This window comes from Rhinolophus ferrumequinum, chromosome 14, assembly GCF_004115265.2.
Source record: "Rhinolophus ferrumequinum isolate MPI-CBG mRhiFer1 chromosome 14, mRhiFer1_v1.p, whole genome shotgun sequence".
In the NCBI taxonomy this organism is placed as follows: Eukaryota; Metazoa; Chordata; class Mammalia; order Chiroptera; family Rhinolophidae; genus Rhinolophus; species Rhinolophus ferrumequinum.
In genome coordinates, this window is record NC_046297.1 from 5758090 (window position 1) to 5772059 (window position 13970).

General features: G+C 39.4%; 1 protein-coding gene across 3 annotated transcripts in view; it reads right to left on the reverse strand.

Annotated features, from left to right (window-relative positions):
• Positions 1-7779, reverse strand: part of ZC2HC1A (zinc finger C2HC-type containing 1A) — a 38609-nt gene extending 30830 nt beyond the window's left edge. For all 3 annotated transcript variants that reach the window (XM_033126744.1, XM_033126745.1, XM_033126746.1), the window contains exon 1: positions 7663-7779. In XM_033126744.1, coding sequence (XP_032982635.1) covers positions 7663-7678 — 16 coding nt within the window. In that variant the 5' untranslated portion in view covers positions 7679-7779. The remainder of the gene's footprint in view (positions 1-7662) is intronic.
• Between the last annotated feature and the right edge of the window lie 6191 nt (positions 7780-13970).

A 13970-nucleotide genomic window follows, 5' to 3' on the forward strand; every position in this document is an offset into this window, starting at 1 on the left:
AAATGATACTTAAAAAACTAATCAGGAGAATCAAAATAGACATTGGTGGGAATCCAATCAAACAGTGACAGAACTGTTTTGTTCTCTCATTCTTCTAATCCTCCACTGCCCTATTTTAGTGGTAGATAGTGACTATTTGTCATCTCAAATGGAGGCAATGTCTATGGTGGCAGTTAAGCAGTGGACACTACAATAGCAAAGCTAAGATCTGCCTGATTTGTCCTCTAATCCCAGAAGCTAGGTTATTTAGGGAGAGGAACTTCATTTATCTGGACCACTTAATTCCACTATCCTGAAACTTGAGGCAGTTGCTGGATGAAATCCATTAGGTACATTAAGATAAACATGTTTTCATAATGATGGTCAAAGTGATACCACATGCTGCATAAACTATTAAGCTTGCTTATTTATGATTTTCATGTATTCCTTTAAATTCTACACAACGATTTAAAAATTCATCAACATAAAATGTTAAAAAGTATCACATATTTTACTTGCTTAAAAGTACATTTCAGTACCGCCTTGTTAAACAGATGACAAAGTAAAATCTTATAAAGAAAAATCAGTTGAACACATGGAAATAATGTGAGTGCCCACTTAAGCACCTACTACTTGCCAAGCATGTGTCATATAATAATGACACAGGGTGCAGTTACACAATCATTGCTCTCATGAAGCTAACAGTTTACATGATTTACTATGCCTTCATTTATCAAAGAACCAAATCATCTCCCTTGTTTTTCTAATTAAAAAACCTAAAACGTAACAGAACAGCAACTAGAAAACTAACATATAATAAAATGCAACTCCTGGGATTAATTCCTATAAATTATCAAACATGTTCAAATCGTCTTTAAAGGAAAAGAAAATCATTATCACTAAAAGACATAAAAAGAGGTAATAGAATTAACGAAAAAACACTTTGAAACAATTATCTCAAAAAGAAATTATTTCATTCAAAATAAGTAAAACAAAGATGTATACATTTGTAATTTTCTCTTATATCAGCTAGTCTTAGGGCATAGCGTTATAATTCAGAAAATATCGCATATACATGTGTGTTGGTGTCAATACCCCTAGAAAGAACTACCAACAAGTTATGATACGCAGCTTAGGCTTTAGAGTCACAGAGGCACATATTCATTAAAAGACATGACAGTGTAGTAGAAAAGGCAATGGAATTTGTCTCAGATTATCTAAGTTCAAGCCCCACCTCTGTCACTTAGAACTATGAATCCCTGGAAAACGTATTTAACCTCTTTAAGGTTCCATTCCTCTTGCATAAAATAAGGAAGTTAGGTTAAATGACCTACATGGCCCCCTACTATCTCTATCATGATAAATATAACATATTTGCTTATTAAAATCTACAGAAGACCACATTAGCAGAAAAAGTACAGGGAGAGTAAGTTATCTCCTTTACTGGTCTTATATTAAAAAAAAAGAAAAAGAAACAGAAAAAGTTGGTCATATGTAAGAATGATTAAACCAACTGACCAACTGCAGATGATGGAATGAATGACTCGTGTGTTGAGGAAGTTACTTCCACTTGTCTAAATACAAAACTGAGGTCTGTAAGCGTTAGAGAAAAGAATATAACTCTCTGCTTGTTGGAAGAATCTTCGCTACATGAACTAGAAAACGTATGACTAATCATACACGTAGCCTCAGTTTAAAATCTGTGAAATGAGGATATAATATCTGCTCAACCTACCTTAAAATTAAGAGGATCAACTGAGATGTTACATATAAAAATGCTTCATTACCAATGAACCAAAAAAAAAAAAATACTACTCTCCAGGGCACGCAGGACAACTCCACTAATCTCTCCTTAGTAGCAGAAGCTAGTGAACTGCATGGCTTATAAAAATACAGCAGAGAGATGATTTTCAGGGGGGTGATTATTATAGCAGAGAACAAACACTGTGGAAAGCAGCACTCAAACTGATGGACAGAACAAAGTATACAAAGTACATTAATATTCAAAAACTCTCAGAAGCCCATCTCTCCTTACAAAGTTTATCCCGCACACATTATTGATTCTGTTATGAGTTGCTGTAGTTAGCAAATTCAAAACCTGTGTGACAATAAGGCTTGAAATGGTATCTTTATATAATACTATTATATAGGTGATGGGAAATAATATGCTATTAAATCATTGTGACATTCTAAAATATATACGTTTTTTTTTTTTTTTTTTTTTTTTTTTTTTTTTACAAAATAGAACATTTTCAAAAGAAAACAAATCTTAAAATTAAGAACAGTTCTGGCCTCTGAGTAGTATGTTTATTTCCTCACCATCAGAATCCAACTTTTAAAAGTCAATGAGCCTCTCTTTTGAAACATACAGCATGTTATATCAGTTTTCTTCCTACAGTCCTTTTTTAACATCAAATTACTTCCAGGTCAAAAACCTTTAATATCTCACAAGACTTTCCTTTTTTAGCTCACCCTAGATTTCAGTATTTACACTTAATCTACTCAACACATAACCTTCACCCTCCACTCCACTCTGGAGTCATATGTACTCCAATTAAGCAAAAACAACCACTGTTAAAACAACTTACAAAGGGTCCACCTCTGGACTCTTAAAATACTCAAGCTTCGTCTCTAACCACAGACTTCTATCTTCCTCTAAATCTCTTGATCTCAGACTGACTTGCACTTTCTTGATAACCTATTCCTGGCTGCACTTCCTTTTCTAGCTTGTCTGAACTGGACTAATTTCCACTACTTTTACCAATCCCCCTCATATCCCTGGCTCCATGGCCAAATGTTTGGAAAAACGCTAGATAAAACAAATGGGTTTTCTTACAACACAACTTTCCCAGTCTTGAAAAAAAGAGATCCCGTATTCTGTTTTTCCCCCACAGAATCCTTCCACCTGTAACAGATAGTCAGGACTAATGTCCTGGGTAACACATTTTGGAAACACTGACTTAAATTGACTGACCAGCTCCTCCCTACGTCTCATTCACTGCCTATCTAACCAGCAGGCAAACCACTACTAGGTCTAACCATGAAATTAAAATAGATCCACTTGTTGATTCAACGAGTTTGTACTTGTTGAGTACCTAGCATGAGACAGAAACTGTTCTACGAAAACAGTGATGAATAAACAAAGACCCTGATCTTATAAAGTTTTTACTCTCCTAGTCAGGAAAATATAAATAAAAAATGATGAAGTACATAAAATGGCAGGTAGTGATTAGTGCAAGGCAGAAAAATACAGCAGAGTAAGGGGAGAGAGGACATGTGTATGCGTGTGTGTATGCGTGTGTGACACGTGGGCAGGATCAGGGAGAGCTTCTTTAACAAGGAGACCTTAGCGGAGACACCGTAAGAAACACCGTTAATCTAATTGTCATATTCGAAGCTCTCTCCTGAATCTCCGTCCTACTGGGCCTGGCTACAGTGTAGGCTGCTGAAGAGTCCCTTCCACCTGTAAGTTCTCTCTTGGCTTCAATGATCTAGACTCTCTCTCCTGAGGCCTCGTTTTTCAGATCTCACAAGGTAAGCAGAGTCTGACCTGGCTAGTGCTTAGACCTCCATGGAGACCAGGTGTCCGAGTCTTTTGGGGGGCTCATATTCACTACTCAATAAATATTAGTTTCTCCCTCACTGCCCTTTCTTGACAATTTTTAAAACTTTTTAAAGAACCCCGCCCCCCCAAGACACACACACACACACACACACACACACACACTCCAGTTTCCCTTCCTGCTCAACCCTACAGCATTAGTGCTGCCCGTTTCTTGCCTCATTTTATGAAATATAACTTTCATGGGTGAATGCATCCATTTACTATCATTTATATGCTGATGACTACTAAACTGAAAATTCCACATAGATATTTCCAAGTACCTATGAGACTTTCCCACCAGATACACCCCGAGTACTGTACAAACACAACATTTCGAAAGCCAAACTTATTACCTCATCTCCCAAACTTGGCCTTCTTCTTGGTTAAAGATATTAATATTATCTTTTGGTCCTAGCTAGAAAGCTCCTTTATCTTTGATTCCTTTTCCCTCTGATATCCAGCAGTCATATCTCATCTTTCCATCTCAGAAATGTCTTCTGAATCTATCCTCCCTTTTTAATTCCTGTTCTTTGCCTTAATTCAAATCCTCATCACATATAGGCATTTCTAGCCTCTCCCTTCTCTAGTCTATCCTGTTGCCATGGTTATCTAGTGAGATTGCCCATAATCCCTTGTAAGAATGCTGTTTTCCCTATACTGAACCACTCTTAACACGCTTCCTGTGATTTTATCCATCCAATAAACAAGTACTGAGGGGTCTCCTATGTAGGCACTTCGTTAAATTTTTTATATATGTTAAATCATTTAATACAACTTAATATACTTCAGACAGATTGGTCTTTAATAGTTCCATTTTTTGTAGCTGAGAAAATGGAGATTCAGATTAACTGCCCAAATCATAGAGCTAAAAAGAAACAAAGCAAAGATTCAAACACAGGCCTTTCCAACACACTGGTTATTCAAATATCTAGCATTTGACTAGATATTTGACTCAGTAACAAAGAACAATGAATGCTGGATGCCTTAATAAAGGTGAACAATTATTGAGTAACTAGTATGTGCTTAGACTAGGAAAAACCAAAACAAAACAAGAAATCTTAATGGGACAAGATGGCTTCAACTAGATCAAGGACTACACTGGAGAAAGAGCAATCAGAGTTTTAGCCAGCAGTACACTAAGATCTACTAACTTTAGCAGCCCAAAAGAGCAATGGGCAGCCTGATGGTTTGTCACAATTGTTAATAACCACTTATTATGGTGTTATAAAAGGAACGTCAATGCCATACACACACACACACACACACACACACACACACACATTCCTATGTACTCCTACACACACACAAACACTGGACAAAATCTCCTTAGGGTTTATCACCTCTCATTTTACAGATGAAAATCTTAAGAGAGATTAGAACTCTCCCAAGTCTACAACTACTTCCATTGCCCTTAGATACACCTATAGGCCTATAAAGCTATATACATATAGCTTTAGGTGTAAAGAAATTAAAGGCTTTGCTCTAATTACCCACACAATGCAAGGTGTTCAGATACAGATTATACAAATTCATAAGCAATCATTTGCTTTTGAAATACAGTGTTTAGCCTAATAGCTCATTTCTTGACTATCCAGGAAGCATAAAGGTCCAGGAAGACCAAAAATAATATAAGTGACATAAGAGCTACATGGAAATAAAGTTGTAAGAAAGAGTATGATAACCTTCAATAGAATTTTTCAGGGGTTTATATACTTTCTAGTTTTACAATCAAGATTAACCTGGTAACCATTTTCAACTAGAAACATGAGTGTAATGCCAAACGGTGCAATATTTGCTCAACTACTACGACATGTTAAGCAAACTCCTGAAGATTTTCTACTGGATACTGAGATAATAATGTTTATTGGATACCTTCAAAGTACTGGACTTGAACTTCCAACAGGGCAAAAAAGTTATCTATCATTGTACCAATGTTTATTAAATAAAATCACAGATGAATTACTAAATGGTAAATTTAAGGCTCAGAGTTTTAATCTTTGCAAACTGACTTAACAGGGACTGATTTTAAAAGAGGAAAAAGAAAGAAAGGCACTGTCCTAACTTCAACAAAAAAACTCTGAGCTTTTATTAAACTACTTGAAATTACCAATATTCAGTTGTTTTGCTCTCCAAAAAGGAAAATGTTAACCTAATTCATTACAATTAAACATATAGTTAATGACAGCAACTCACCTTGTTAACAAAAAAAGAAAAAATCAAACGAAGAGTAAAGAGCAAGTACTGTTTAACATGCTGCATCACAAGCTGGGCCCATAAAACATGTCCATCAGAACATACCACATTACATCAGAATTCATGTATTTCTCCACCCATGTAATTGAGTATTGTAATAGGTTTCCATTACATTTTAAAAAGCATTCTTAGTAATATTTCAATAGTAATCTCTTGGCACTGCTAAAATATAAACTTCACTAAAACATAGGCTCAATGAGAGCAGGGCTTTGATTTTTTTATTTGTTGCTGCATCCCCAGAGCCAAGAATAGTGCCCATTACAAATAAAGTCATTTATCTAACAAGAAATATCTATTGAGTACCTAGTTTGTGTCAGACACTGTTTTGGGTGCTTAACATACGTAAGTGAAAAAATCAAATGAAGATCTCTGCCTTAGTTACAAACGTTGAATACAAATCTGCAGAGAGTGTTGTAAAGCACTTTGTGTGTATTATGATAACCTTAGGAGAATTCCAGAACCCATGCTCCTACCCACTATGCTATAATACCACGTTTCAAAGATTAAAAAAAAAAAAAAAAAAAAGCCGCTTCCAGGAGTCTTCTAAACAAAACTATCTTGAAAGTAGAATTACTATCATTACAATTCTTATTTCATAGAAACTTGAATGATGTGCCTAAAATACATTAAATAAGCAAAAAAAACAAGACCCACGTGTCATAAAAAGTGCAGCTGCCCACAAATAGAAAAGTATCAGAATTCTTGATTATCTATAATCTTCAAGGCGTTAACTAATGAGAACTTCACCTCGGCACAAAAGCATGAAATACTATCATGCTCATTATTCTATTGGCTTTTTGGTGAGCTTAGGTCACTGCAAAAAGTTACCAGTTACTACTTTTCACTTCATAACACAACCTGAAATAATTTATTCTCTAGCATGCAATAACGTCTAGTGGCTCAATGCCTCTGCTTATTCTAAATTCCACCTGAATCTATGTAAATTAGGAGGGGGGAAACAGCTAAATTGAGACAATAGATCTTTCAATTCTGCAGGCTTATTCTTCATCGAAGGAGTAACCATAACTTGAAAAAGAATCTGAAACTGTTGATGCCAAGGCTAGTTGGGTATTTTTTCCTTTGTTGTTTTTGGTCGAATGCTCTATTACACAGAATAAAATGCGCACAGAGAACAGAGAAAAGGAAAAAGCCTGGGAACAAAGCAAAATCTGGAGTCATGGTTACAGCAGAAGGATAAACCGAAAGATAAGGAATCAATGCTGGCTCTTCCTTACACAGTGGTGGTAAATAAGCCCTTAAATCCTCCTGTTAATCTATTGTCCCGGCTCTAGAGCTGGTCAGTGACACTTCCTTGGAAGGCGCTCTTGGCATCCTTCCGACAGAAGATGCTGTAGAAATGGAAAAACGGTTACATAGGGAAACTGGCCAAGGAAAGTGTGGGAAGCTCGAGGTTGGAGACACACCCTAAGGCCCCAGCAAACACTGAAGGTGGGGAGGCCGCGGACATTAATGGAGAGTCCACTTTGTAAGGAAAATCAAATCTGGCCAGAAGCTGTGATAGGACGCTCAGGAATCTAGCAAGACCTGAATATGGTCGCGAGGGACTTGCAGGCGTGTGCCAGAGGCAATATCAGGATCCGGGCGGCAAACCTCAGCCGAAGACCGTCCTAGGCGGGGATCCCCGCCTGAGGATCACTGGCCCCACCGCGTCGGGGGCTGTCCGGCTCCCGCCGACCGGGGCCTCCGGAGGCACCGCGTGGTTCGGCTCCGGAGCTGCCATCGCCTGCCTAGTACCGGTGTCGAGGGCCCCATAACTGCTACGGGCCTGCTCCAGTTGTCCGGCCCGCATCCCTTCACCTCCTCACCTTCCAGTCCCTCCATCGCGCCACCTACTCAGAATCTGCGAGACTCTTCCAGCAGCACCCGCCACCGCCCAGCTCTGGCTGTGGCAACCCGACCGCACCTCCCACCCGCTAACATCCCGGGCTCCTATTGGCCGACACGACGCGGGCGGGGCTTCGGAGGGGTGGGGCCTGGGAGGCGCGTCCCCAGTCGCCGCAGGCGCCCTGCCTCCTGGCTGCGAGCGTTCGCGGCGCTCCTCCCGGTAAACCCCAGCGCTACGAGGGCCTCCTGCCGCCCGACAGCGCCTTTGTTCCAGTGCGGCCTTGTTGGCCTCACACCTTATGATCCTGTTCAGACTAGCTCAGCACCTCAGGGGCTCCGCATCGCCAGTCCCTCAAGCAGTCCGTGCAATTCTTCTCCGTGGGGCCGTCTCTGCCTCAGGGCTATTTAAGCCAACAAGCAAAACAGCAGCAAGTCCTGCACACTTGTCTGTGGCACACTCTCCATTTTGCGCCCGTGGGTCACGTGACCTGACCTGAGTGTATTCCCTAGATTGTACGGTGGCAGCTTTCGGAGTTAAACCACCGTTTCCTCCCAGAAATCACACTTTCTGTTTGGGACTGTGGAACTGAGATTGCCCGGAGCACATGAAAACGGTTTCCTCAGCATGAGAGCTGGGGCCAAACGTGAGGGAAACGCAGGCCTCCGTCATCTTCATCTACCAGAGGGTTACCTTGGCTGTCTACTGTATCACCCTTGACCTCGAACAGCCTGCCAGCCTCCCCTTCTATGAGGTTATCCCCAAACCTAAGTTTGGTCAGGGAGCTACAGGGCGGAATTCACCTACACATGACCGGATGAGGCCTGTTTCGGTTAGAGTCCTAACTCATTGGGATGAAGGTGTGGACCCCAAAAGGACTCTATCTGCCAAAAAGGATGCGGTGGGGCTGCCGGATGGCTCAGTTTGTTAGACCATGAGCTCTGAACGACAAGGTTGCTGGTTCGATTCCCACATGGGCCAGTGAGCTGCGCCCTCCACAGCTAGATTGAAAACAACCAGCTGCGGCTGAGCTTCTGGAGGGGTGGCCGGATGGCTCAGTTGGTTAGAGGGCAAGTTCTCAACTACAAGGTGGCCGGTTCAATTCCCGCATGGGAGGGTGGGCCACACCCCCTGCAACTAAAGATTGAAAATGAAGATTTAACTGGACTTGGAGCTGAGCTGCGTCCTCCCCAGCTAGATATAAAGATAACACCTTGGAGCTGATGGGCCCTGGAGAAACACACTGTCCCCCAATAAAATTAAAAAAAACAAACACAAAAGGAAGCCTTGTGATTAGCCCTTGTGGTTAGCTGGGCCCAAATTCATAATTGGAGTCTAGACTTGTTTATGAAGGTCTCCCAAGCTTAGTATTGGGGAGAAGCCACCTCTTCAACGGTAGCTGTTCACCTGTATTGTATTTGCATCTTTACTGATCAATCACAGCTGCTCCATAACGACCTGCAATTTTAACCAATCAGGACAGTGCTATATGGACCAATCAAACTGCAAATTTGGATTCCTCATTTGCATTAAAATGGACCAATCAGGGATTGGGGCAGGCACTTTATATAAGCAGCCTCTCGCTTGTCTCTGGGGGGGCTAGTTTCCATTTACAGTGGAGGCTGCATTTCTCCGGTTTGCGACTTGTTCCTCTGAATAAAGTTTCTCCTTTTAATGCACCCCAGATTGCGGCCACCTGTTGACATGGGCAGCAACCTTTTGTTGACAAAGATAACTTCAAAACTAGCTAAAACCTTTGCTTAACAGTCTAAGTGAGTTCACGGGAACTAAATTTCTTTGACAATTTGATGTAGTGAAAAGCAAGCCCTATTGTTTGTTAACTCTAGTATAACTACCAGCAATTTATCAACGTTAATATAACTTCCATAACAAATCTTAACGTTACTTTTCTCATTACCCTGTTCAACTGCAAAGTCTTGACGTTATATCTAACTTTGTTCACTGTTAAAAGTATAACTCTTACAAACAGCATGCATCTTACAGTAGCCTTTAGGAAGCGAGAGTCCTACTCTCCATTCAAATGAGGATGTTATAAACAAGTAAACAAACACTTGAGGGGGACATCAGATATTAGTGGGAAGGTGTTCTAAGTGCACTGGAATGTGGTATGGGTCATCTCTTATCTACAGTTATTTAAGAAAAACTTCAGCCATGCCTGTGTGGTCTCTTGCCCTTCCCCTGGTTCTGCTCTGGTTGTTCTGCTCTGGTTGTTCCGCTCCTCTGAGACAGGAGATCCTGGCTGACTTAGCCACCGGGACCGAGTGTGGAAAGGGCGTTTTCCCTCAGTGTTGCTGGGACTAAGTTAGAACTGGGGTAAGAGGGGATTTTTAAAAAGAGCACTAAGGAGGGAAAAAAGCACATATAGAAACCCCAAAAATGGAGAGGCAATTTACTTTACAAATTACAAGTTCTTGAACTGAAGTCAAGACAAATTTGGACTTGGCTGATACGCACCTTATTTGCATTAAAGCTACATTAACAGCAAAATAATATTAATGATAATAACAAATTTAAAAAAATCACATTAGTGATGTTTTAGGTCTTTTTCATAGATTCACTTATTTAATCTTAAAAACAATTCTACAAATAGATACTATAAATTTCACTTTTTTAGAATTAGATTCTTCATTTTCTAGATCTCTCAGACTTTTTTTGTTTGTGGGTTTTGTTTTTTATTTTTTTTGCCAATATTTATACCACTAGTGAATGGCAGCTTGGATTTAAACTCTGGTTTGTCTGATTCTACCTATAAGGATTTCATGGGATTTCACTTTGCTTTTTAAGTGCCTCAAATGTAAATCCAAATGTTCCAATATGTTGTTTTAAGGTATAACTCACTACTGTGAATCTTAATTCTCTAAACCATGCTTGCTAATTTCCTCCTCTACAGGTATTGGGCTCTCTGCACTTTTATGCTACAGGTACCCTGGCTCCTGCAGCTTTTTCCTAGTCCTGACCCCTGGGTAAAGAGGACAGTTTCTTATCTGCCTTCCTAAATTCCTTCCTCTGCCTCCTACATGCCTGAGCGTCTCTTTGGTCATGGCGCTCTATTCTGACTTTACTTCCTCTCTGACATATTCCATTTTTCTGATGGATTCATTCAACAAATATCTGTCAAATACTTATAATGTTTCAGGCTCCTTTCATTACTAGCCAGTTACCAAAATGAAGAAACCTCACTTTCTTCTCTTATGTGTTCTTAAGCTCTTATCTGTTCATAATTATTTTAACTGCCAAGTTATCTTTTAGCTGATGATAACATTCATAGATGAATATGAATTAGAGATCTTCCCACCTCCTTACACAAAAAAGAAAGCAAAAGTTCAAAGATGTTTACTGAGTCAATCCAGATCCCACGACTAGCAAGTAGCTGACGTAGATATTGTAGCCTTTTCTTTTTACATTATATTTCCAATTCTTTCCACTTTGCATTGCTTTCCATTCAGTCACCATTCCCTGGAGCCAATATCTTTTCTGCACCTTCCAAAGGGCTGAGTCAGCTACACATATCTTCTTGTTTCAAAGCTCCAACCTCCTGTTTTTCTTACACAAAGATCAATTTCCCTTTTAGAGACCTTTGGCTCTCATTCAGATTGTTTGCAGAGCACAGCTGAATGAGATTTGAATCTCAGTGAGAATCCAACTCAGTTTATCAACTGCACTGTGGAGGGCATCTTTTCCTTTCACAGCCCACAGAGGAATAACCCACCACAATTTAGTATATAAAAATGAACTCATACATTTAATTATCATAACAAAATGATAATTTTCATCAAAAACAAAGGAAGGATATTTCCCTTAAAAGTGGGAGAAGGAGCTGTTGAACAGTTGTTCTAGATTGAGGAAGCACATTCTGAGTTGGCTCTTGTTAGCTTTATTTTGTAGATTGAAGTATAAAAAAAATTATTTAGGTGTTCAGGGAAAACTTGGTGATTGTCCTGGAGAAGAAAACACCGAAAGAAGGAAAAATAGAGGAACCTGAAGCAAACTTCATCCCCTTCATTGATTGGAAGGCTACTCCATTCACAGTGTGATGGCCATTGTTCTACCTTTTTCTCTTCTAGTTCCAAAAGAAACTCCAATTCCAAAAGGAACCTTTATTCTCCTCCACTTTCACACCTAATTCCCAGCTGCAAAAGGATAATTGTTTTCAACCTTCAGTTATGATCCCATCTCTCCATCCCTTGCCACCACAATTTCAAATCTCAACTGGAAATCTCTGAATCCAAATACTGAGATACTCCTATGTACCCAGCACGCTTCTAGGCCCAACAGGAAGCTCCAGAGAAGTCTCTCGGAAGCTAACAACTACTAGAGAAAGCCCTGGGGAAGGCATGATACAGAGCAAAAGAGAACAATGTAGTCACTATGTGATTAAGACTTAGATGTTGTGGTACAGATTATAAAAATAATTGGTTTCAGGAAGACATTTACATGAGTGGAACCACTTGAAAGAGAGAAGTAGAACCTCAAATTGTGTCTTCAAGGGTGTCATTGGCTAGGCAAAGATCACTGAGAATGAGGGGCAAATGCTACAAGTCTCCCTAAGAAATAACGAAAGCTGGGCACGTGCTGTGACAGTCAGTGAAGAAACAAGGAGAATATTCATATATTTTTGGCTCACGTCATAACATTTTTGTCCTGTTTACATTACAAAGTAGAGGCATTATAGTTATATAATTGATCTATTTTTAATCTCAGGTGCTGCGTGTTGAGTTAATAATGCTTCCCGGGGTACAGCTCATACATCTACTGTCCAAGCAAAGGTGTCTTGTTTTTTACTGTTTTATTATTTTTTCTTTCATTCTTCATTTTAACTCTATTTAGCAGCCTCCTCACTGTAAGTACCACTATATTGCATTTCAGCTCTAAGCTCACAGATATCTCTGGATATATGTGGTTCCTTGAAACATAGATGGTACTACTGTTTTATATATGCATCTGTTTGTAATTTATAAACATGGCATTGTACTGTAGCTTTCATTCAGCTTGTACTTTGAAAGTAAATGTTCACTTAGAGATTCACCCATGCTGCTGTATGTAGCACTAGCGTGTTGCTTCTGAAGGCTGGGTGGTATTTGACCGTATGCGCTCACCACATTGTATTACTTGTTTCTGCAGTGACGAGCAACCAGTTGTCTGTACCCTGTTGCTACAATGACCATCTTTGTGCCTGTCCCCTAATGAACCTGGACTCAAGTTTCTCTGGGATGCATCCCTGGAATGGATTGCTGGACCACATTCATTTCCAGTAAGTACGCCCGGATTGCTCTCTACAATAGGCTGCGCTAGTGTATCTCCCATCAGCAGTGGGCAAGAGCGCATCTTCCCATCTGTCTCACTAATGGCTGGCTCACCTCTAATTTTGCCAATCTGTTGAGTTGACAGTTGGGCATCTCTTCGCATAATTGCTAATTCAGATTTGGCTCTCAGTGAATTGCCTAGTTTTATCTGTATTTTATGTTGGGATCCTTATGTTTTTCTTAAGGATTTGTTAATTCCTTGTCTATTTTAGATGCTCACCTCTTGCTAATTTGGATGATTTAAAAAACCTCTTTCCGCTTTGTCAGATATCTCATAACTTTATTTATGATGCCGTTCATTGAACAGAAATCCTTAGCTTTAATTCTATCAAATCCTTCAATGTATTTTCTTTATGAATTGTGCATTTGAGTTTTTATGGAAGTTTTCTTCACCTCCAGATTATGAGGGTATTTGCTTACACATTTTTCTATTAGTGTAGCTACACCTAACCCTATAAAAACAGAGACAATTTAGATACAGACCAGAAAGGACAAGAAAAACATTTTTTCCTGGTGCCTTTTATATTTTTGGGTAACTAAAAATGCACATAGGAACCACTGCCCAGAACTGTTTGAGAAGTTGTGAACTTTAGCTTTATCCAAGAAAGCCAAATGTTTTCAGGTGTTCCTTTTCCCACCTAGTTGAAGAGCGATGAAAAATGAGAAAAATGTCCAGAATCCTTTTTCCCCCTTTCCCCTAATTATTAATCATAGGAACTTCCCAGGGCCTTTAAAAGAGTTTCCTTTAAAATGTTGTAAAGTATTGCAAATAAATATTATATAATGCTGATGATGATTACAAAAAAGAAAATCCTCCCATTATAAATCACCTAAATGGATATCTTGGCACATCTTTATAATTTTAAAAGCTTTATGGTTCTGTTTCTTAAGTAGTTATTGGATACTGTCGTGTCTGCAGTTACCTTTCAAAGGAGATAGCTTTATGAGAATTCACCCTATAAATACA